General features: G+C 45.9%; 1 protein-coding gene across 1 annotated transcript; it reads left to right on the forward strand.

Moving 5' to 3' along the window:
- The first annotated feature begins 3,985 nt into the window (after nucleotides 1-3,985).
- On the forward strand, nucleotides 3,986-24,901 carry CHRNA4 (cholinergic receptor nicotinic alpha 4 subunit). The gene is made up of 6 exons (XM_048322145.1): nucleotides 3,986-4,676; nucleotides 5,871-6,022; nucleotides 8,949-8,993; nucleotides 9,084-9,193; nucleotides 17,786-19,166; nucleotides 24,310-24,901. The coding sequence occupies exons 1-6, from the start codon at nucleotides 4,616-4,618 to the stop codon at nucleotides 24,433-24,435; spliced, it is 1,875 nt and encodes a 624-aa protein (XP_048178102.1). The 5' UTR covers nucleotides 3,986-4,615; the 3' UTR covers nucleotides 24,436-24,901.
- The last annotated feature ends 234 nt before the right edge of the window (nucleotides 24,902-25,135 follow it).

Here is a 25,135-nt window from a genome sequence, read left to right on the forward strand (position 1 = left end):
TGTTTTGTTGGCATGATGAGTCACTGGTCAGAGGAAAAGAGAATCAGCGTGTGGCTGTGGAGGACAGAGGTGGGAACAAGTCTGGAGACAGAGGGGGTGAGAGAATTCCCCCTGCTCTCCATCAGCACAGGCTGTTCAGAGGTAAATACAACTGGATTCTCCCCAGATCTTCGTTACAGAGTTAATCCTGCAAGGTACTGAGCTCCCTTAGCTCCCAGCCCAGCAATGAGTGAGAATTCCAAGGCAACACAAAAGGTTAATGCATCAGGGCTCTCGTGCTTGGATTCAGATCTGATGAGCACACAGGGAGGAGGGGGAGATGCTGCATTAGCCACACTGCCCTGCTGTGGAGTGTGAGCATCCTCTGCTCCAAGCCCCACTCAGCATCTCCTCGTGGCCGGAGCCGTGGGGCTGCCCTGGCTCAGCACTGGGGGGCCCTGACTGGACAATGTGTGCCTGGGGTGTCCCAAGCACCCAGGGCTGGGCTGCCAGGTGTCTGCTCACTGCGTGCACCCAGAGAGGGCCACTGCTCTGGAGGGGAATCACGTGGGTGATGCAGCATTGGAGCATTTCAGACCCACACCAGCACAGCTGGGTTCTCACTGGGGGTGAGCTTTAGCAAAGCCATGGCACTGCCTTTGTCTGCAGGGCCTGGTCATTGCCATGAGGGTGCTCCAGGGAATAATAAGAGGATATGGAAGAATTCTGCGGCTGAAACACATCCACTCCACAACCAACTTCCAAGAAGACAAGGAGCCTGGGAGAAACCTGGACTCAATAATTATATCAGCTCCTTTGGAAATAATCATTGCTACATTTACATACATTTACATCTCTCCCTCTTCTCTGTGTGCTCATTAGGATTTGAATCATTGTACATTCCTACACTGTTGTTTTACTGTTGTTCTTACTCCCATGCAGGTGTCTCAGCTCCCCTGCATGGCCAGAAGTCTCCTACGCTGTAAAAATCCTTGATTTAGTTAAAAATGTCTTTAAAAGTCTTCTGTCACTTCAGAAACAAACTGAAATGAATATGAATAAATCAGCCACTCTTGAGAGGCCAGCAGTACATCGCAGGTTTCCCCAGAGGCAGATGGAGCCTGCTCTGCTCAGAAACAGCCCTGCATGTCCCTCTGCTCTGCTCATTTCAGTGCACACTTCACTGAAAGGAGATCTCCCCCCTTTCACTGTTGGTTTTCTTCCTTCTGCTTTTGCTCTACCTGAAGCCTCTATTGATGACAAAGCATTTAGGAACAGGAGAGGGAAATCTTTATCACAGAAACGAAGACAAGGAAAAAATTCCGATCCCCTTTGAATGCATAGATGGTGTTTCTCAAGCATTCCATTAACTCGCGCTGTCCCCTGTGCCAAGCCCAAATGGGGAACGGGTAAGGAGATATTATCATTATTGTGTCTCACTTCTGTGGATTTAAACATCCAGATGACATTTTATGAGATAAACAGAGGTCAAGGGCTTGCCCTGGAGAGCTGGTTGTGACATCCAAGACAAGATCATGGAGAGAGAGAGCAAATTCAAAGCAAATGTGCAGTCCTAGGATTCCCTGGCAGTGCAGCTGCTTCTGCCTCCTTGAGCAGCTGAGTTTTTTCAATATTGAATGAGTGATGTCAGGAGAGGGGGCTTAGGCACAGTTTGTGTGTAGGCACCCACCTCTCAGGGACCTTCAATCCCCTTCTGCCAGTGCCTTTTATAGGATAAAAATTATTTGAGAAAGCGTTGAAGTAGACAAGAGATTTACAGGAGTGCAGAATGCAAGAAGGCACAGTCAAGACTTAGCAGATCCTTGCAAAATCATGGAATTCCATTAAATGGCTCAAAACTGAGCTTGTTACTGGCTTGCCCTTTTTCCAAGGACAAGTCTGAGATTTCACTGGAAACCTTGGGAAAATGCTGCCTTGTTTCTGTTTTCTTCAGTCTACAATCTTCAATAGCTGGGATGTTTGAATCATTTTTCGTGAACATCTGGATCACCCAAATTATCCATGTCTTTTTCAGACAAAGGAAGATAATAATAAGGAGGAGGGTCAGAGCTGGGTCCCTGGAAATCAGGCTGGAGTTGCAGCTTTCTACCACAAAAAAAAAAAAAAAAATCATTAAAACCCTTAAATGGCATCTTTTGTTCCAGTCAGAGTCCCTTGCACACGTACCAGTGGAAGTCATCGCCTTCCAAATACACACAGGAGCTGATGGAAATTTTGTTATGGCCCAATGATGCAGAAAGAAACTGGCAGTGAGATTTAACAAGGTCACTTCGAGGCACAGAAACCTCTGTAAAATATGCTCATTCCCCACATGGCCAGCGAGGTGAGGAATAAATGTTTCACTCATAGGAAATGGTGATTTACGATTAATTTCCAAAAGAAGGAAATCCTTTTTTAATCAAAATAATTTATAGGGTTAATCTAAAGGCAGTGTTTGCTCGCCAGCATGGAAAGCCAGGCAAGGTGAAGATGGATGGGGTTTGTCCATGGGATTTGAATCAGCTCTGCACGGGAGGCCCTGTAGTCAAGGATACCTGTATTATTTATGGCCAAGGTTTTCAGAAGGGAATAGTTGATCTTGCATCCCTTGGGTTTGGTCGCTCAGTGTGCGACCTGTGCAGAGCACCAGCCTCCCTGAAAAATGGCCTTTAGAAATCCTATTCCTCACTATTTATTTGTTGTGTTTGGTGCTCGTGGCTGGATGTAGGTGGGCAGAAACCCAGGATCCCCTCATTTAATGCTGCTGGGTCAGAACTGAGCAGGGCTGGACCTAACAAGGAATACAAGAACCTGCAGACTTCAGATTCCACAGAGAAAAGGGGTTTAAAGAAATGCTGGGAGTTTTTTTGTAGTTGTTTTTGGGAGTGTGTGGCTGCAGTAGGTGACAGAGTGATGCTGTTTTAACCCTGGTGAGGAGTGATTGCCCCTCTGCTCCCCTATTGCTGGAGGTGCTCAGAGCTGCACAGGACCTGGCTCTCAGGATGTATCCCACACTTCAGCTCCAAGTTAATTTCATCTCACATCTGCTGCTTATTAAATTAATGCTAGATGGTTCCCTGGAATGAGCACTACAGATTTTTATAGCATATCACAGGTGCTCAGGTGCTGCAATGAGGGTCAGGACTCTGAAAGCAAAGCAGGCAACTGTACAGGGATCCATAAAGTGGGAAAATACGGTGTGGTTTGTCACTGGAAAGGCTGACAATTGTTGAGGAAGAGATGAGATAAGAAAAACAAGACGAGTTTGGTACTATACTGATGTTATTTATAATCTCACTACAGACCTAATTTCTCTTGTAACTTTAATCCTCCCCATTTGCAGCAAGCAATCTATTATATTGGAAGATATTTGAGATGCTTTGGGAGTAGGGAAATTATTATACATAAAATATGTAGCTAATATTATTAGAACAGACTTTGATTAATTTTGCAGCTGGCAACATTACCCCTGCCTGAAAATTAAATCCATTTGCTATCCGTGTGGAAGTAATTGTGTTAATATCAAAGCTAGTTTTAAAACGAAATGGGGAGAGCTCCACTCCATGTCTCCCATGCAAGGAATCAGGGATGCGAGACGAAGGGCTGGAGTGATAATTCCTTGCTAACACAAGGAGTTATCCTTTCCTCCACAAAATTTGCAAGACTTAACAGAGTTTTTTGTGATGTATTTAAGGTACATTCAAGCATATAGATAAATTCAAGTGACCTTGTCTCAGTCTCACCCTTGGTTTGCAATATTGCCTGTGGGCAGACACTAACATTTGTATTTGTCCTGCGTGTTTGTGCAGCACCAAGCGCAGCAGAGCCCTGCTCTCATGGGCAGGTTTATCACCCCAGTAGTTATTGACAGCAAAGATACATGCCCAAGCCAGAAATATCTCAGTCTAATTACACTGGAATGATTTTGAAAAGCAGTTGGACGAGATTAAAGAGACAGCTTTTGTTAATTAAGAACTGTTTGGGCTTCCGGTGCTATAAAGATCCCAGCTGGCCCCATATCCACCTCTGGCTGCAGCTGGGCTCTGGATCTCCCCCTTTGTTTCTCCTGCTAAAGTTTTCCTCCCTGCAGCCTGTTTGCTAGAGTGCAGGGATTCTCTCCTCCTCCTCCTCCTCCTTTTCCTCAGCAGGAGGTGGGCAGGTCTGACTACATTAAATATACAAACACGCTGTGCTCACTCTCTGCTCCAGAGGCATCATCGGTGGCCCGTCAGCAGCAAAATCCGAGCAAAGGCTGCCCCAAGGGCTGGGGGAAGGCGGAAAGCAGCAACAGCAAATAAACCAGCAGCCAAAGCGCCCCGTAGGAAAGGGGAGAGGAGCAGCAGGGAGCCCAGGGAGGCTGGGCAGCCCAGGCTCTTACAGGAGCTCTCTGCAGCCATTGCACATCACTTGTGGGTATCCGAGCAGCAGCGTCCCAGGAAAGAGCATCCTTCGAGGAGGAAGAGCTGGAAATCACTCAGAAGAGAGAAGAGAATAAAAACAGAGCACCAGCTGTTATCCCTTCCCAGACGGAGAGAGAGCGAAAGGAGTTTAGGGGAATGAACCTGGAGGATCCGGAGACTCAGAGTGGAAAAGTTGCCCTGACGGGAGACTCTGCACACTAAAGCTCTGCTCCACGATGGGATTTCTCGTGCCTAAGGGAAACCTCCTCCTCCTGCTGTGTGCCAGCATTTTCCCCGGTAAGTTTGAGAAAGCTCTTCTCCCCCTGCTCTGCTCTTTAGTTCTTTCTTCCCTTATCTCTCTCAAAGACACACTGCAGAGACCAGCCCCTGTCAACAGGGAATTTCCCTGACTCCTCCACCCTTCTGCCCCATCATTTCTGGTCCCCTGAACACCAGCCTCTGCTGAGCAGTGCTTTGCCTTTATTTTCTGCTCCTTGTCTGATTTGATGGAGAAAGGATTAAAGCCACGGTGGGAAGGGGACAGGAGGGGGAAACCAGCTGGGGGCTCAGCATCTTTCTTCTTGCCTGGGCTTTTCTTCCTTAGGTAAAGTGTGTTAATGTGTCTCGGGGCTACAGCTCCGGCTGGAGAGAGCACAGCCAGCGCTCAGCTAATGCTTCCCTTTGTATAATCCAGGGCAGCTAAAGACTAAGTAGAAGCCATATTCCACGAGGGACGTGGGGAGAGCCCCCGCCTCCCTCTCCCCTCTGTCTGGTACAGCCGGCACAGGAGCACAGCTCCTCCGACAGCCCCTGGGTGAAACTTGGCTTTAATTTTTAATAACCACCAGGCACCTCTGTAGCTCCTGGAGCCTACGTGTGGGGTCAGGACTGCTCCTCGCAGCCTCCAACTTTTAAAGTTATGCCTGAGCAAAACTGGGATCTTGTTATCCGACTTGTTCTCTTCACCATCCTCTTCCTTCCCCCATTGTTGTTGTGAAATGCCCACTAAGAAGGTTAAAAAGCTGAATTTCTGTCTACCTTTTTTTTTTCCCTGATGCTTTTGATGCCAGTTTTTATGTGTAAATCTGATCCAAAATCCCTATCTCCCACCACGAGGCTGCTCTTTCCCTTTTGGCTTGCCCTTCTAGCATCCCTCTTCCCTGCTTGCAGACTCCAGCGCTAGAAACTTGCCACAAAGTGGCCATAAAAATTAGACCAGATTCAGGGGGCAATGGCTCATGTAGTGTTTTCTGAATGGTATTACTGGTGCTGCCATTTTCTTCAGACCAACCCTGCTCTGTAAGAGTGGGTGAATAGAATGAGGAATACCTGGCAATGCCTGGGATAGAGGGGAGGCAAATCACCCGAGTAGCATCGCCCTCCTGTGTGTCCCCAAGTGCCCATTGCTGGAGTTTGCTGGAGTTTCCCTCTGGAGAAGGCTTCAGCTATGCCAGCTCTTGGACCTGCAGGTGTTTCATTCCTTCCCCACAGCCTTTGGCCATGTGGAGACCCGAGCCCACGCAGAGGAGCGACTCCTGAAGAAACTCTTCTCTGGTTATAACAAGTGGTCCCGTCCTGTTGCCAACATCTCGGACGTGGTCCTTGTCCGCTTCGGCCTGTCCATCGCCCAGCTCATCGATGTGGTAAGTGCAACCTCTTTGTGCAACAAAGGCCAAGACTAGCCAGGCTGGGGCCCAGGTAGAGGCTTTAGAGATTGTGCAGATCTTGCTCCTGCATTTTTCTCCTTCCTGTCCCTATTTGCACGTGGTACTTCCCAGGACAGTGTGTCCGTGCAGCTGCGCATTCCTTGAGCAGGTATTGGGGGGCTTTCAGAGAATAGTTTGGGTTGGAAGGGACCTTTAAAGGCCATCTCATCAAACCCCCTTATTTTTCAGAAGAGGGGATTCCCTGCCACTTTCTACTGTAGTCATGGGACAGAGTGAAAAGGGTGATAATGCCCCAGCCCTGGAAGTGTTCAAGGCCAGGTTGGATGAGGCTTTGATCAGCCTGGTTTAGTGGAAGGTGTTGGAGGGGGTTGGAATTGGATGAGCTTTAAAGCCTCTTCCAACACAAACCATCCTTTGATTTCTATGATAATGGAAAGAAGAATGCAACTTAAAGACATTACTTGTGTGGGACAATCATAATAGATGACTCTCCACACAGTGTTATATTTTGAATTTAGAGTTTTGAGATGAAAAGGAAGCAGCTAAGATGGTTCAGGAGGTGGGGAATCAAAGACACCAGTTGCTGGAGAGTCTCATCTCCTCATGCAGAAGCCATCAACTTCCAGCTTTGCAGCACAGAAATGGTCTCCCATTCCCCTCCTCACTCTTACATCAGCCTGAGGGATCCAGGGCTGTTTGCAGTTGCTAATGTTGAAGTTGCACGGTTCTCATCTGAATAATTGATAAGACTAAAGATGAGACATTAGTGACTGTGGAGGCATGAGAGAGACTTTCCATTATGCAGCTGCTGAATCGTGGAAGAGGGGGGATCGATACACCTGCTCCACAGTGTTTTCCTGGTTTACTTAAGAAAAATTAATCTTCTTAAAATCATGTCAGTGGTCAGAAGTGCAGCTTGTGGGCATAGCTGTGCCAGGACCTGTGGGCATGGCTGGAGGAGAGCTCTCACCCCTCCTGCCCCAGTCTGTGACTGGTGACACTCCTGCCACCAGTGTGGCTCTTCAGCTCCTCTCCCCCTTCCCGACAGTGACAGTTTTGGTGCAAACCCCGCTGCAGTTGTTAGACCCAATGCTCAGCTCCCAACGACAAGGAGTCTGAAAGGGAAATCAGAGCTGTATTCAAACCCCAGCTCCTGCTGACAAAAGCTGGGGGCAGGGGAATAGAAATCAATGGAGAACTCGACATTCCTGCATGTCCTTATCTCACCCTGGAGTGCTGAGGGATTTCTGAGCCCAGAAATAAGGGGGAAGGGATCAAATATGTGTCCAGGAGCAGCCACCGAGAGATGCACTTGGACTCCTGTGCCCGTGTGTCTGCAGGACCTCACGTGCTGTGTTCACCTTGAGAGAAGGGGCCAGGTAGTGCAACATCCCCATGGCTGTGGAGTCACTGTTGTCCTCTGGGCTGGCTCCATGAGGAGCATCCAGCTGTGCCAGCTGAGGAGGAACTCGGTCATTAGCACATTGCAAACCCCTCTGAGCTAATCCCATGGGACTGGAACTGTGCTTCGCTCAGGACAGGAGAACAGCAGAGCCTTGGGTGTAGTGATGGGCAGGAGCTTCCACAAAGGGTGGTTCCAGGGAGGAAAATTCCAGTAAAGGGCAGCACCTGCTACACTGGGATGCCCAGTGCAGGGCCTGTGGAGGAGACCTTCAGGTGCTTGAATTGTGAAGTAGTAAGAGAAGCAGGTTCTCAAGGATCGGTCCAGGTCATGGCATTCTTCATCTCCCAGCAGCACCCGAGGAAGCAGCTGGATATTTTCTCTCCCTTTGTTTCTCATTGGAGTGTTTCTGTATTCCTCCTTACTCCATGTGCTTCTGGTCCCTAGCCCTGGAGGAGAGAATCTCTGATCAGGTTTTACATCTGGTGCCGCAACAGCAATGAGGAGGCTCAGGGAGGAGGAGGCAGAGCTCCCCCCAAACCTCCTGGATTTTAATGTTCACAATCAATCCTGAACTGCCACAAGAGCAAGGTTAATGATGAGCAGTTTGCTGTCAGATGAGCCCTGCCAGCTCAGCTGGGTTTGATGCCAACCAAGGCAAGGGAGAAAAAAGAACCACACAAATACACCCTGAGCTGTGGTGGGACTCTTCAGTCAGACCAGCTCTAGGCTGTGCTCCACATAATTCATCTGACTTACTTACAGAGGGCACAAAAGGCAAACAGCAAACAGCAATTAACTCTACTGCAGTGCTGCCAGCATTGTATCTGCCTGACATTATTTACATATATATACACAGTCCTACCTTTCCATACTATTTGTGCATAGGAGTGGGAAAAAGTCTACCCATTGATGGAAATACACCAGGCTTCCCAAGAGTTCAATGCCAGTGGAGCAGCTGGGGTTTATCCAGAAAAGCCAGCCCATAGTGCCACAAGTTCATGTGTTTGGTAGAAGGAGAAATGCTGCTGAGCTTCTTGTTTCCAGAATTGTGTCCATGGATAATGTTTCACAGGAGAACACCCATGCAGATGCAGCTGAGCATTGGAATCCACCACACGTGTGTGAGTAAGGGTTTATATATCCATCACAGCCTTCCTTCAGCGCTCAGGTTGAAGGCAGGCTGGGGAGCTTTTTCCTCTACCTGGTATCATCATCCCAGGCTGAATCCATCAGCACTGAGGAAAATCCCAATAAATTCCAGTCCATCTGCTCACAGGATTGCTAGGTGCAGGCTCAGCTGTTCAGTGGTATCAGACAGCTGTGGCCTGTCCCATGTCAAATGACAGAAACATCTGCTTTTTATTTCCAAGATGGAACTTACATTTATTGCAGAGGTGATTTGTAATTACATAAATGAAATGCAATTAAGAGAAATTAAGAGGGTTCTTTGAACCGCTTAATCTGCTCCTGTAACCAATATCTGATCTTGCATTTCAGGATGAGAAAAATCAAATGATGACCACGAATGTGTGGGTGAAGCAGGTGGGTGCCCCCAAATATGTATTTTTCCATGTTCCTTTTCAGTTTTTTTGTTGAACTCTCCCAACTTTGTAACCACCTCATTTCTGGCAGGAGTGGCATGACTACAAGCTGCGCTGGGACCCCCAGGAATACGAAAATGTCACATCCATCCGAATCCCCTCGGAGCTCATCTGGAGGCCAGACATTGTCCTTTACAACAAGTGAGTGTGAGCACTGTGGCCAGAGGGGAAAGCCATCCTTGCAGATTTTCTCTGTTCATGGGGTTAAAATGCTTCCTGTAATGATTCCTCTTTATTTGGTTCTCTGTGGTTGGATTTCATGTAGATTCTATAACATCTGTCCCAGACATGCCTTAAATGATATGACTGAAGTTCATCACAAGGGCTTTGCTCTCCTAATGATCCTTCCTCTGAGCAGCCAGTTTTGTTGGGGAACACCAGGTATTGTTTCCTCTTCACATGGCAGATGCACAGTTAAGCTGGATTTGAGCTTTCAGTCCTCTTCAATTTCATTTCACCCAAGAGCTCTCCCCTAATTCATCACCGTCAACTGGAAAAGCCAATTACTGAGGATGGGCTTAAATAAGGAATATATGCTGAAACATGTCAGGCTTGTGCATCTACAAACAAAGGTTTCAGGTCAGCTAAATACCATTCTGGAATGATTCCTAATTAGGTATTTGTTCCTCATCCCAGTTGTTTGGAATCTGTCTCTGGTATGGACACTTCTAGGAAGCAGGTTGTGGTTTTCTTTCTTTCCTTTGCTGCCTGTTGATATTCTTAGAAATGCTGCCCAAGTGCCAAGGCTGTTTTCTCCCTGGAGCCCCACCACAGCTCTCCAGTCTCCCAGGGTGTCAGATATCCCAGTCCCCTGCCCCAGCACAGGCCCCAGAGAAAAAGGCATCAAAGAAAAGCATCTTTGCATGTGGCTGACACTCAGAGAAAACCCTCAGAGCAGCAGCCAGTCTCGGTTTTAATAAACAGTTGCCTGGTTCTGGCTTTATATGATTTTGTTTCTGTTTAAAAACCAAAATAAATGGCTGAAGCTGGAATCTGCCCAGGGGAGTGTGAGCTTTGGAGACTACAGGGGCTGTTATCTTTCCCATTAGCTTGTTTCTGATCCTCAGTAGTGTGGAGTGATTGCAAACCTCTTGGAAATCACTGCATCCTCACCGAGCACCTTTCGGAGATTAGCCCAATGGAAATGACTCATCTGGAGGCACTTGGACCTTCCTGCCCTACAGGGACACACTCTGAGCATGAGCACTGCACTGCAAGTGTAGTGAAGACCAAGAAAGGTCTTCACAGCTTCCACTGGGGAAAAAAAGTCCTTGTCATTGTTTAGTTAATGACAATGGCAAGGATTGTTATTTTCAGAGCTCCTGGTGGTTGTTGTGGTGGACCATGGTGCCAAAGGAAATGGTGCGACACAAATCCCCACGGGACCTTTGTGCATCAAACCATCCTTTTGCTGGAGCTACTGGCACATAAGAACCTGATGTGTCACCTCTGCTTCCTCTCCCTTGGCTCAACACGGTTGAAGAGGATGGTCCATGCAAGGAGGGGCCTGGAAATGAAGAATCACAGAATGACAGAATGGTTTGGGATGAACAGGATCCTAAAGATGATCTCATTCCATCCCCCCTGCCATGGGTAGGGACACCTTCCACTAGACCAGGTTGCTCAAAGCCCTGCCCAACCTTGCCTTGAGCACTTCCAGGGATAGGAAGGATTCCAGAAGGAGACCTTGGTATTCTTTAGGTCTCTGGATATTTTGGGATTTCATGCTGGAGGCATCCCTCAGATGTCCAGGACACCCAGACCTCAAGCTGGGCAGCCTTTGGCTCCTGCCCCTCACACGCTCTGCCCCTCTGCCTTGTTGTAGTTTACTGTTGCTGCAACTTGAGTCTCCACAGTGACTCCAGGGGTCTGATCTCCTGGCCACAGCAGCCACTCCAGAACGTCCTTCTCATCCTTTTCTGGGCTGAGAGCCTTTAGGCCCTGCCCACCTTACTGCTCTGACTTGCAGTAGCAAATCTGACTATCCTGGGACCTGCTCGCACAGGGAGATCTCGTGCCTCAGCTCCTCACATCCAAGCTACTTCCTTCCCTTGATCCATACTTAGCATTAATAATCACACATTCATCTGCTGGTTGTCATGAGTCTATCATGCATTTTTAATTGGTTACTTTAGCCATGAATTAAACATGGTGTAGGCTAGGCACCAGACATTAGTGGGTTTCCATTAATTCCATATGTCTTCACAGCTGTGTCTCCCTGTGCAAACTGTTTTCTGCCTTGAGATGTACTTCTCTCTTCCACCTAACTTCCTATCAAACCCACCTGCAGCTGCAGTCAATATCTGCATCAGGTTTCACATTTTTTAGGGATTGCAGGGCAAATGCAAGGCAAAACCTTCAGAGTGGTGGGGCACCCAAGTGAGGCTCTTCTGCAGAGCATTTCACCCACTGCATTCCCAGCCAGGGCTTCTCCTGGTGGGCATCTCAGCTGGAAACGATAGTGACTAGTCATGGTGATGCTAACAAGGAGTCCATCTCATATTTTACAAATATATATAGATAGTTTAGAGGGAGTTTAACATAGCTGCACATAATTCTGGGTCTCTAAGAGCAAGAGAATGTGCAAAGTAACTTTGGTGGAAGAGAGTAAGAGGCCACACTGACCTTTTGCACTCTTCAGGCTTTTTAGTGTGAGCTAATTATTGCTTATCACATTCTCTGGCAGAAATATGGTATTGCTGTTTGGGATGGAATCATTTAGAAAAAAATTATACAAATACCTCTTCTGTTTTCCTCTTGGATTATATACAGAAATGGTAAAAATTCAGTTTATTTCAGATTTACATCTTTAAGGAAACCTAACCCTTTGTTGTGAGTTTGCTCTCATATCCTGGCTCATTATTGTAAAAAACATTCCATTTACCCACTCTAGAGACCCAAATTAAATCAGTAAATTCAGCTGGTTTGGCCTAGAGAGTAAATATAGTTGTCAACACTCATAAGGAATCAGAAACCAAATTAATATCCTACAGGGAAATTAATACGCTGTTGAATTTTCAGGCTTGGTGAGATAAGTTCCAAGACTCTGCAAATAGTTTCTACTGGATGTGACACAACATATGTAAAACAGAGGAATATGAGTTCACAGTGAAGTGACAAAGCCGCCTCTTTGCCAAGAAACCAGACTGTTCCTTATCTGAGGTTGTAAAGGCTCTTCAGGAACCACCAAATCATTTCTAAATGAATTATCTAATCCTCTGCTTTGATTTGTTTTTCCATTCATGAATGGCTTTGAAGCACATTTTCATTTTTCTCTGTATATTTGAAGTATACAAAAAAGAATTGTATTTTTTTCCTCTAATGAGGGAATAAGCTCTTGAGGGTTGAATTTTTTGTTTGTGGTTAGGGTTTTTTTGGTGGTTTTTTTTTTGCTTCTCCACCACTCTGTTGAGCCACTTGTTCATCATAGGAGGTCCAGAGGAGAAACCTCTGAAAGGACAGGTTTATATCCAGGTGTTCAGCTGCTAAAGGGTGCCCGGGGCAATCCAAGCCCATGTCCTTGAGCCTAATGCATGGTCAGGGAATTTTAAATGTGAGCTCCACTGGCTGGTTTTCAACTGGATAATCATGGTAGTATCACAATGTTTGTCTTCTCCAGCCTGGTGATTTAAAAACCTAGGAAGAAGCTACTAGGAACATTAAGAATTCAAAAGTTTTGTTTTTCTTGGTATATTCTGGGGTTAACTGTTCCAGAAAGTAATCCCTGCTTTAGACTCCACAGTGACAAACAAAAAGAAATAAAAAAGACAAGATCAGATACGAAGGAAAATCAAATACAAATTTCTGTAATTAGGGGTAGGAAACATCTTGAGGAATTCACCCAATGGTAAAATGGAAGGAAGGGATTACTGGACTGGGTTAGAAGATCATCTGGCAGGCAGCTTTTGAGAATCATGGAAAAGCAAAGAGTTGTTTTGAAAATTACTGTAGCAGCTTGTTCTTGTGAGCTATACTGTGATGTTTGCAAGCAGTTAGATTTAGGGAGTAACACTGGTTTCATGACTCATCCCAAAGCTCTTTGGAGGAGAAATACCAAAAGATGCCCCAGTGCAACCTTTAAAATTGGAAACATGCTTGACATTTTTCTTTGTGTGCACTGGCACAGATCTCATCATTGTGCACCAACTGCATTTATAATAGGCAAAAAAGTCACTGATTCATTCTTCAGCTCTCCTGATTCTTCTGGGAGCTTCGGTGGTTGTTTTTCTGGAGAGGGATGTCTTCAGATGCTCTGAGGTTTGCTGCCAAGCTCTACCCAGTAATACAGGAGCTGATAGAAGGAAATCTATAGGAGGGATCCCTCTCCTGGGCTGCTGCTCTGTTCACACCCAAGGGCTCCTCCTACCACTCTGCTAAGGACCGAGCAAGAGCTTTGCCTTCAAAGTGCTGGCGAGGATCCTTGGCAAAGGGGAGAATCAGAGCAAAATGCACCAATCCAGCACAGTCAGAGCCTCCTGAGACACTTGTGCTCATTCCATCAGCGTAGCACAGCCTTTTCTGAGAATGGTGCCTGTTTTGCTGGGGGACAATCAAAATTTCATTAGTTACTGCTGGTTTCTAAACATCTAAACCAAGCAAAAGCTGGGACGTGACTGAAGGAAGTCCCATCAGTGCACAGACATCCCCACCTGCACCCAAGAAGTTTGTACCCAAGTTGCCAAGATCCTGGAGATATTTAAAACCCAGCTAGGTAAGGTCCTGATCCTCTTGTGGCTGACCTGCTTTGAGCAGGAAGTTTTGGGCAGGAGACAATTCCAGAGGTCCCTTCCAAGCAGTGCATTTGTAGTTATCATTTGGTAACACAAAACAGTAGTTAAACAACATATTTTCTGGTTTGCATTTGGAGAGAATTTTAATCTGAACATTACAGAAGCATCTCTTTAATGTGTACCAAAAGGGTGCAGGCTCTTAATACTACAATTTTTCTTTGTTACTGCTCTTTGATGAAAAATGCTTTAAATGAGGACATTCTACTATATCCATGTATGTATATAGATAATTTTCAGGCTCTTAAAGCCCTATTTGGATTTAAATTGCATCATCAGAAATTAAAATAAATGTGTGCCTCATTTACATGCATTCTGAAAACACTTAATTTTGTGAGATGATGTATCTCCCAACTGCAGGAAAATAGAAAGTGGCAAAAGAAAATAAAAATTCTCCGTCAGCAGAGCTTTTTAGTGAAACATGGCTGGTGGATGTCAGTAAAACAATGCCATCCTCAAACCCTTATAAACTTAGGATATTTGGAAGAGCAGCCTTTATTCTCAAAATGAAAAGTCAAAGGCTGCAGCACACAGCAGAGCTCTTTCCTTGAGAAAAGAATAGGTAATTGTCTTCTCTCTTTCTTGGTGAGCATGGCTGTGTTTGACATGAAAATACAAGAGCTCCAGTTCTTTATTACTGACATATTTTTAAAGCTGTCAGGTCAGAGTAACCAGGAGAGCCTGACTATCTGAATTCTCCAGTTCTTGTGATGTTTACCTTGCACTCACGCCTTCTTCCAAATGGATTTTCATGACAACTGTCACAACAGAGTGGTCTCCACTGAGCGAGATGAGAATGTGCTACTGCTCTAAAGGAATGTCTGCAGATTTTCTCTGTCCCACTACATCAGCTCTCCTCGTGTAAGGCAATATTCATGTGGTGCAGTCAGGGCTGTCGGAACAGGACTGGGTTTTCCCACAGCAAAGCTTTCCAAAAGAGCACAGGGTTTCCCCAGTCTCCTGACTGCAGACTGTGTTCTCACCTTCATCCCTTGGAGGAGATTGGGGAAAGACTTTGGAAGGCAGTCAACAGCCAGGTGACCTTGTTTGCTCCCTCTCTCATGTGGAGAGGAGCAGAATCAAAGTCTCACCCAGGAGGGGAGAGAGAATCTCTCCAGGCTCCCCTGCATGGGCAGGGTGCCAGCAGGCACAGCTTCCAGTCCAGTAGACATATGCTTGAAGGTCCAGTGTGGGTGGAAAGCTTGCAGAAGGAGGCAAAAATATATGGATGCATGAAGGGTGAGACAAGTGGGAACACTGCCTTTGCATGATGTAGCTGGGTTATATTCTATGTACACAGCATGGCTGATTTACCCTACTTACAAACTCCTCTACGTTGAACTGCAGTGAGAAGTCCAAACACACCCAGTAAAGTCAGGAATTCCTTCCTAGTCCTGTTAGGTGGGTGAGGCAGGAGCATCCCAGGGTGTTTTGTGGCTCCTCAGAGTCAATAGTGGGCTAAATCCGAGGAGCTACTCTGCAGCTGGTTTCACTCCTGCCATGGCACTGCAGGCAAAATCCAGCCTGGAAAGCAGTGCCAGTGTTATTTGTAGTAACATGTGAGCCAAAGAGGACCGAGGATGAAGCTGGGTTTGTTAGATGAGCAATTAAAAAATTAAAAAATACATTCCTTGTTAAAAAGCAGATAGTTTACAGAAACAAGTGACACACAAGGTCTGCAGCATCACAATGGTTCCATCTACACTTGCAGAAGAGGAGTGTGGCTGATCACACAGAAACTGCAAAACTGCCAGGGAAGGCATTTCTGGGAATGAAACACAGTTACATGAATTATTATCATTCCTGGATGACATCTTAGCAGGAGCTTCGTGTTCTTTTCCAAGAGTTTTTGAAGGAAAAATGCACACCTGTGTTGTTTACCCAGCCACTTAGGCACTGCTCTACCTAAGAAGGGAAACACTCATAGTGGATGCTCATAATCCCTTTTCTCTAATAAGATCAATTATAAATATTGCTCTATTAGTGAGCGATTTAATCATGCCTCAGAGATATCATTAAATGCAGAATTGGATTCCATATTCCTATTGAGATTTAAGCAGAAAACCACCGAGAACAGCAAGCACTGGACTGTCACTTGCTGTGCATATTTCATGTCTCAATTTGGCTTTACTGTGCTCCTGGCAAAACCCAGGAGAAAAAAAAGAAGTGGTTTTCATCAAAATCACATGTTCTGAAGTGTAACTTAGATTTAAGAATGAAGAGGTAAGACAGGAGCTGGATGGATTGTACAGTGGCTCAGGTTTATTTGCTTCAGAGTAGATCACGGTGCTGATTTTGTTTTAATCCCTTTGGGAGAGTCTTGTACATAGTTTCCCCTTCCTTTTTTTTTTTTTTTTTAATAAGTGTTTTAAATCTTTAGAAAAAATTCCAGTTATAGGTCAAAAGGCACTGTGTCCTTTTGTGTTCTTTTGTTTTTCCAAAATCTGCCACAAAGAACAAAGAAGAGTTTAGTATAACCTGGTTCTACACCACGCAAGAATTCTGAGTTTATTTTTCCATTAATTCAAGCAGCCTAGAAAATTGTCTCAAGGACATCTGGGCTGTGATCCTGAGGATTGGGGACATATTCCATCTCTGCCCAGAAACCGTGTTAGCCAAGGCAGCTCAGCTAGGGCCAGATCCTGCCACTATTTCTCAATAATACACCAGTCTCATTTTTGGGATGTTTCATAGGGCAAGAAAAAATATGTGATGTGAGTTGTGAGGCCCTGGCACAGGCTGCCCAGAGAAGCTGTGGCTGTCCCAACCCTGGAATTGTTCATGGCCAGGTTGGACGGGGCTTGGAGCAATCTGGGAGAGAGGAAGGGAAAAAAAAAAAAAAGTCCATGGCAGGGAGTCAAAATGAGATGGTCTTTAAGGTCCTTTCCAACCCAAAGCATTCCATGATTCTATGATTCCATGAAACTATCAAAAAGTCCTTTTGTTTTTCAGTTTTGCTTATAAATGAATGGATGGTCTCCTAAAGAAATGAATTTAGAAAGTTCCTCTGCCTTCTGCAGCTTGAGGAGCTCTGCTGGGTGATCGCCCCGTGTTGATGATCCTGCTGCTGGTGGGGAGGAGGAGAGATGTGACCCCTGTCACTGTGTGGCTGCTGTCAGGGCACATCTGGGCACTGGAGCAGCAGAGCAGGGCCCAGGGATTTTGCCGACTGCAGGCTGGGCTGGCTTCAGCCGGAAGGACTGGGCAGGTGCAGAGAGCTTTCTATCTATATCAGCCTGAATAATTCATCTCAAGTTTTTAGCAGAAACTCTCTTCCTCTGCTCTGCACAGCCTCCCCGTTGTCTGGCAGTGCTGCTATTTGTAACTGGGTTTCTTCCTCCAAAAGCCTGGAAAATACAGTTTATTCATACAATTCCAATACAAAATCCTGTACTGTTATCTATTTATCTGATACCACCACACAGACCCCAGCTGAGAGTCCTTGTGAGAAGACACCACAAAAGACAGTTCTCTTCCTGACTGGGAAATCAAAAGATTAACGTTCTTTATTCCTATTAATAGGATGTTCTTGCTGTTTTTCACATAAAAGACTGAATGATTACCCAACACTCTTTCATTTTTAGCAGCTGTCACAAATAATTCTGCAGAGCCCACAGCTACGCTACCTGATAGTACTTCCTCCCACCTCTAAAACAAACTCACCCCATTCCAGAGCACTTATGGGACACTTTTGGGGAAAACAAATCACACCAAGGAACTGACTTATGCCAGGGAAAAGCTGATATTTGCATGCATTCCAGGGCTTGTGTAAACCAAGAGTTCAAAGTCCACTGGACTGAGTGGATGGATCCAGTGTTTGGACATGATGTGTCTCTTGCATCTCTCAGGTCATCTGGAAGCCAGGCACTAAATATCCTCTTTCCTTAACAGAGTTGACATGTCCTAGAGAAGTCTCAGACTTTTTTTATCTTCCATCTGTTCCCAGTGCTGATGGTGACTTTGCAGTCACCCACCTGACCAAGGCTCACCTCTTCTACGACGGGAGAATTAAGTGGATGCCCCCTGCTATCTATAAAAGCTCCTGCAGCATCGATGTCACCTTCTTTCCCTTTGACCAGCAAAACTGCACGATGAAGTTTGGCTCCTGGACCTACGACAAAGCCAAGATAGACTTGGTGAGCATGCACAGCCACGTGGACCAGCTAGACTACTGGGAGAGTGGGGAGTGGGTCATCATCAATGCTGTGGGCAATTACAACAGCAAGAAATATGAGTGCTGCACAGAGATCTACCCCGATATAACTTATTCCTTCATTATCCGGAGGCTGCCGCTGTTCTACACCATCAACCTGATCATCCCCTGCCTGCTGATCTCCTGCCTGACCGTCCTGGTCTTCTACCTGCCCTCTGAGTGTGGAGAGAAGATAACCCTGTGCATCTCCGTGCTGCTGTCCCTCACTGTGTTCCTGCTGCTCATCACGGAGATCATCCCATCCACCTCCTTGGTCATCCCTCTGATTGGGGAGTACCTCCTCTTCACCATGATATTTGTTACCTTGTCTATCATCATCACTGTCTTTGTGCTCAACGTGCACCACCGCTCCCCCCGTACCCACACGATGCCAGACTGGGTGAGGAGGGTCTTCCTTGATGTAGTCCCACGGATCCTTTTCATGAAACGTCCCTCCACAGTGAAGGACAATTGCAAGAAGCTCATTGAGTCCATGCACAAAATAACCAACGCGCCAAGGCTTTGGTCCGAGATTGACGTGGAACCCAACTTCACTACCTCATCGTCCCCCAGCCCCCAGAGCAATGAGCCATCACCCACCTCTTCCTTCTGTGCCCACTTTGAGGAGCCAGCCAAGCCTCAGCCCATCTGCAGGTCCCCCTCTGGGCAGTACTCTGTGCTGCACCCAGAGCCCGTACAGGTGACCTGCTCCTCTCCACAGCCCTCCTGCCACCCCCCGAGAGACACCCAGGCCACCTCTGCCTTGAAAGGCAGGTCACTGAGTGTCCAGCAGATGTACAGCCCCAACAAGGCAGAGGAGGGGACAATCCGCTGCAGGTCCCGGAGCATCCAGTACTGCTACCTGCAGGAGGACTCTTCCCAGACCAATGGCCACTCCAGTGGCTCTCCGGCATCCCAGCGGTGCCACCTCAATGGGGAGCAGCCCCAGCACAAGCCCCCTCAGTGCAAGTGTAAGTGCAAAAAGGGCGAGGCAGCCGGCACAGCAGCCCAGGGGAGCAAGAGCCACAGCGCCAAAGAGCAACACCTCGTGCTGATGTCCCCAGCCCTGAAGCTGGCAGTGGAAGGGGTTCACTACATCGCAGACCACCTGCGGGCGGAGGATGCGGATTTCTCAGTAAGTATTCCAACGGAGCCTGCTCTCCTTCAGAAAGTCAAAAATGACCTGCTAAGGGAGCTGTATCAAGCCTTGAGCTGTGCAGAGTGTGTGATGCAGGCTCAGCCATCCCTCTGTTGCGGGTTTTGGCCACTGTAGGCACTGCTGGAGATGTCCTTGAGGTTGTTGCACAAGTGCCAAGGGGGTTGCACAACCAGGTCATGCTCAGGGCTGCTCTAGAACAATGGATTCTCCCGCAGAAAATAAGAGTAAAGTTGTTGTTAGGTAGCAGAGATACAGTTAGGATTGTGAGAGGCCCAAAACGCAGCCATCTCATGGGAACAGAGAATTATTTTTTATTTAAGCCTCTGGCGAGCAGGAAATTCACACTTTCTGCTTTTTATTAATCACTGACTCTGACTGTGGAGCCCAGGAAAGCAAATTGCCCAAGCAGGCTGTGGGTGTGGGAAGCTGTAGTAGCGTGGGGATATTGCAGGGGCTGTTTAGCTCTGCTCTCATATCATGATGTGATTCCCCATTAGTGGACTTCCACTGGAGCAGTTGGCTCTGTGCAGGGAGGTGGGGGAACAAATTTCCTGCTTATTCTGTGGAGGTAAATAGGCCTACAAATAAAGGAAGTAGAAGCTGAAAGGATTTCTTTTCATGGAGATAGCGATGCACCCAACAAATGCCACATCCCTTCACAGCTCTTGTAGCTCTTTCCTGCAGGACTATGGATACAGTGTGCTAGTAATTATGGCCATAATGAAGGCAGGCACAAGATAACCTGAAGTTAGTCATCTTATTAAAGAAAAGTCTTATCTAGCTTTTCCTGGGCAGATCCGTACACAAAGGTGCTTTTTAACTTTGCCTACAGTTTAAATTTCTTCAGATTTAGAATCAGTGCAAGACATAATGCATTTATACAAGACTTCCTAGGCATGGAGAGCATCTTTTATTTGCATTTTTCACAGCACTGAGCACTGAGCAGCAGCAAGAAAAGCTTAAATACTCCTGTCCATTTCTATACTCTTTGGTATCATAGTTAAGGGCCTCTGTTCTTCAATGGATTTCACTTCACAGCATCCCTTTGAGGAAGGAACTGTTTATTCCTTATATTGAGGAGTTACAGCCAAAACACAAACCTCCTATTCAAGGTCACAGAACAAATCTGTGGCAGAGATGGGCTGTGAATCCTCATCTTCATTAGCTGCCAGTCCAAAACTCCTTGCCAGGGTAAAGCACTTCAGAAGCACATTAGGAGTGCAGGAATTAAACTCTGCTCTCTCCCCCTGGCAATAATCACAAGTAAACCCATGGATGTCAGTTCAGTTTAACTCAATTTTTCCCCACGGTGCAAATGAAATAATATTACACCAATAACACTTCCCATTTCAAATTATTCTCCCTGCTGAGCTGGTTGGTGTTATCAAGAATGGACTCAATTAGTATTTTGGGTTCCTTCCTCTTAATTTTTTTAAATGAAGCAGTCTTCATAAGCCACAGATTTTCTTCTGATACCTTCTGCTGCTCTTCCCTCTTGAAATGAAGTGATTATCCTGAAGAGAAAGCTATTTACAGCACTAAACATCAAAAGAAGAAGAAAAGGAGCACTTTTGAGCCTTTGGTCTCTGACCCAACCTCCTGCCAGCCCAGGCTGTGAGAAAAGGCACCAGGAAAACATCCAGCAATGAGCTGTGGGCAGGTTTGTGGGCTCTCCTGGGGACTGGGGGTGACCTTTCTCCACTATTCCACAGTAGCTGTGGCTGGCACAGAAGGCAGAGCTTGAGTTTTCAGATAGAGGGGGTAATGCTGACTCCAGTGTGGGGCTGCACTATTTTCTCTCCCTGGACCCAAGTAACATCAAGTAGGAAAGCAAAATTTTTTTCTCCTGGTGGAAATGAAAAAGAAGAAGGAAAATGATATTCTGGAACTGAAATGTACTGTGAGGAGCAGAACTGATGTAATGAAGTGAGAATTTATTGGGGGAAAATATCAGTACTCAGAAATTTGCTTTCATCTTAAAATCAAATTGTGGAATTTCTTCATGGAAGTCTTCAATAAATCTATCAGCAGGCACCTCTGATGCAGCTGCTGAGACACATCTCACAGTCTTGTGGGCAATATTTCCAGGGACATTCACCTTCCCAGAAGGAGAGCAGAGCTTCTTTTAAGTTCCTGTCTTTTTTTTTTTCTAAAGCTCCTTTGCCACAGGGGCAGTGCTTCTAAATTAAAAGTAAATAGCTCATTTAATTAAGTGCTCCAGCGAAGAGAAAATGGGAAATGCAAGAGGCAGTTGTTTGTTACAGAAAGATATCTGCAAACAATGCAGGCACAATGGGACACTGGGGAAAACGCACGGCGGAATTGTCCCGGCGTATGATGGAAATGCCATTAGAAATTAATTACAGACTGAAAGGCAAAACAAGTTCCATGGCACACATCAGCCAAAATAACCACACACCACCAGCACCATCTGGGAAATGGATCTGTCCAGGGCTGTGTGCATCTCCGGAATACTCTGGTATGAAGACATTTAAAAATAAAATGGGAAGGAATAAAGCTGAGGGGGAGGAAGCAGGATAATCTCACTGGGTTATTTTTAACAAAGTACAATAAAACCACCTGGGACTGCTCTAATCTGTGTTGCAGAGTCCGGGTCCTGGGGATCAGATGTTACCAAGGCACCTCAATCCTCCACTCAAATCCTGAGGCTCAGACCCACAAGGAGCTGGCCCAGGGAAGAGCTGCAGATACATGCTTTTCGGAAATTTGAGTGGGGGAGTCAGCTGGTGTTTCCCCTGATTGTTTCCCAAAAATAATTTTGAGTGAGCTGCTTAAAAACTAATCAAAATAGAGGTCAAGAGTTGTGGTGGCAGATGTTGACAGCTGCATGGATGTCAGAGAGACGTCTGTGGATCAGACCCCACGTGGGGTGCTGGACCACGGGGAAATGCTACAGTGATGGCAGAGCACAAAACAAAAAATCCAGATCATTTTGTCTCACTCATCTTCTTTTTTTTTTCATTATCTCCCCATAATTTCCAATTTCACCCTCTGTGCTCTCAGTCCGAAGCAGGGTATTGATTTTACAAACATCTGATGCACCCCCAGCTATCATTTTCAAGATGGGCTCAGTATTTCTGCATACATCATTACATTAGAAAGCAAATTTCTGTCCAAGTTGTTCTTCTTCGCCCACTTTCCTCTTCTTTGCTCAGAGAGAAACTCATCAAGTTTCTTTTCTTTGTGTGACCTAGCACTTATTTTTACTAGCATAAATATTCAAAGAAAGTTATTTTACCAGAATGAGGGATTATTTACTCAATCCAGCTTTCCACTTGGACATCAGGTGGTAAATTTCAGATTTTCTTAACACGTTGGCTGCGTCATGAGACATTAATCCCATAAAAACAATCATCCAGAGCTTGCTTAGATGCCTTTCTCACGAGGAATTTTAAGCATCAGAGACTCCAACTCTCAGCAAGTGATGAATAGGTCAGAAAATAGGTGCAGCAAAGGGGAGTTATCCACTGAGCTCTTTCCACAGAACTGTAAAATCACAGGGTTGTTTGGGTTGGAAGGGACCTTAAAGCTCTTCTCATTCCACCTGCCATGAGCAGAGCCCCATCCAACCTGCCCTTGAACTTTCCAGGGATGGGGCAGCCACAGCTTCTCTGGGCAACTGTGCCAGGGCCTCAGCATCCCCACAGTAAAGAATTTCTTCTTCTTTTCTAGTCTAAAGTACTCTATTTCAGTTTAAAGCCATTTCCCCTTGTCCTGGCAGTACATGCTCTCATAAATTTGAATAAATTACAGTTCACAACCCAAGTAGATTATAGAAGCTTGGGATGAGACAATTCCTTTTGATTTCAAGGGTCACTATTTTTTTTTTACTTACCCTAATTATAGATGGTTGTGCAGAGGGCTGTACAATCATAAAATAACATGATTTTCCCCAAGAAGGTGACAAGATGCAGGATGAACCTGATTGTTTTCTCTGCCTTTTCCATAGTAAAGGATGGCTTAACTTTATGCTGGTTTTAAAAGGAATAAATCTATCCATTGCATGAAAACATTGAACCCATTCTTATGCTTTTGACAACGTTCAGGTGTTCCTGAAATTGAAAATGCTTTGTCCAGAGATAATGTAATATGGTTTCCAGTGCGTGCCTCATTTCCCAGCTCACCAATCTGCTCACTGAGCCAAGGAGCTGAGCAACACCTCTGTACCTGGAAACATCCTCTGCTGCAAATGGCATTTCACTGATATCTGGATTGCTTCCTTTACCAAGATGCATTTTTGGCAGCTTTGCCGTCCCCTGCTCCTTTCACCACTCACAGCCACTGAAGAGGTTTGAGCAGGCTCCTGCTGAGATGTTTTCTCCAAAGAACACGGCAGCGTGCCGAATTTCAGCCCTCGGGCCTATTAATCACCAAGTGGGAAGTTGTAGGAAATTATAATGGGTACAGTCATATCAAACAGAACTTTGCCATCTGATCAGGCCTCTCCCTGGGAAAGAAATGAATAACAGCAATGTAATAGAAGAAGTTTTCATATGTGTATGGTTTCTTAATGAAGCAACCATTTACCATTCTGCCTCATGGTACTAGACCTCCCCCGAGAGGAATTGCTGGAAAATCCTCCTACAGCAAGGCAAAAATGGGGAAAACAGAGGGTGAGGGTGCTTTTATTTGCTGGCTCGTTTTCCCTGCTTATTCACCCAAAGCTGTAAACCCCTTCACAGAAAGAGTTTGGCTTTGTTAATCTGTAAGCAAATCTTTTTATGAGCGTGGGGAATCTTTCCCCCCACCCTCTCCAGCTTGAATCACAGCCTCACTGTAACACCCAGTTACAGTTGTTGCTCATGGAAAATGGGAGAGTGAGTGTGCAGAGAACCTTAATTACCCACGGGGGTGTGTCTGTCATCCATAGGGATTTGTGACTTCACACACACACACCCCTGCAGTCTGGGAATCTCTCAGGTTATTGATAGAATAAACCTTTGTCATTTTATAGGACTGCTAAGTATGAGCGAGACCTTCCCCTCCTATCTCTGGAATTATATGAAAATATCCTATTTTGGAGTCAAGGTCTAAGAGTTTTCACAAATTTTAATCTCAAGTAAATGTTAATGATTGGCCTTTCCCCTCTGTGTTCCAGGTGAAGGAGGACTGGAAGTACGTTGCAATGGTCATCGACAGGATTTTCCTCTGGATGTTCATCATTGTGTGTTTGCTGGGAACTGTTGGGCTCTTTCTCCCACCGTGGCTGGCAGGAATGATCTAAATACAGCACCAAAGGGAAGAAAGTATTGTCCCACTATCCCACTCTATGGATTTTAGTTCACCTGGAAGGAGAGAACAGAGAAGTGGAGGCAGCCCTTTGAATAATTCACTGCTCGTCCACACTTGAGCTGCTCCTGAACTCTAGGGGAATCCTTTCCAAGGTTGCATTGTTTTGCCAAGCCATTTTCATCTCCTCCATCTAATTTAGGGGAAAAGTTCTTATCAAAGTCTGTACATAGCATGGTGGCATTCATTGGCATATACCCAGCAGTGTAAGAACACAAGCTTATCTGTAAAGCAGCACAGAAGGGGCTCTGCATCCACAAACCAGCCCCTGGCAATAGCTCCAGTCATCCTCAGCAGTCTCACTGTGCCCTGCCCAGTGATTTTGCCCTGTCAGGCTGAAGTCTTTCAGGACTGTGTGTCCCTGTATGAGTCATTTTATAAATAAAGTTCCAGATTTGGGATACCTGTGCAGGATGTGGTCTGTGTTCAGCTGGTAAAGACAGAGAGACTGGAAAGGTTTAAATAATTGCTTGTGACCAACAGTGATCATTAGATGCAGATTTTATACAGATTTCACTTTGGCCAGTGCCCTCCAGAAGCTGTGGAGACTGGGGCTGAATGAGGATCATGCAAATGGAGGGAGGATTTGGGGTTAAGATTGGGACCGTGTTGATAACACTTTAGTGTACTTTCAG

Source organism: Corvus hawaiiensis, chromosome 17 (assembly GCF_020740725.1).
Source record: "Corvus hawaiiensis isolate bCorHaw1 chromosome 17, bCorHaw1.pri.cur, whole genome shotgun sequence".
Taxonomy (NCBI): Eukaryota; Metazoa; Chordata; class Aves; order Passeriformes; family Corvidae; genus Corvus; species Corvus hawaiiensis.

What these genes read in the sequence shown, in the direction of transcription:
- CHRNA4 (XM_048322145.1), top strand. Translation starts at nt 4,616, where the DNA reads ATGGGATTTCTCGTGCCTAAGGGAAACCTCCTCCTCCTGCTGTGTGCC. An exon ending in GTGTGCCAGCATTTTCCCCG is followed by an intron (nt 4,677 to 5,870) that starts GTAAGTTTGAGA and finishes CCTTCCCCACAG; the next exon opens with CCTTTGGCCATGTGGAGACC. An exon ending in CGGAGGATGCGGATTTCTCA is followed by an intron (nt 19,167 to 24,309) that starts GTAAGTATTCCA and finishes TCTGTGTTCCAG; the next exon opens with GTGAAGGAGGACTGGAAGTA.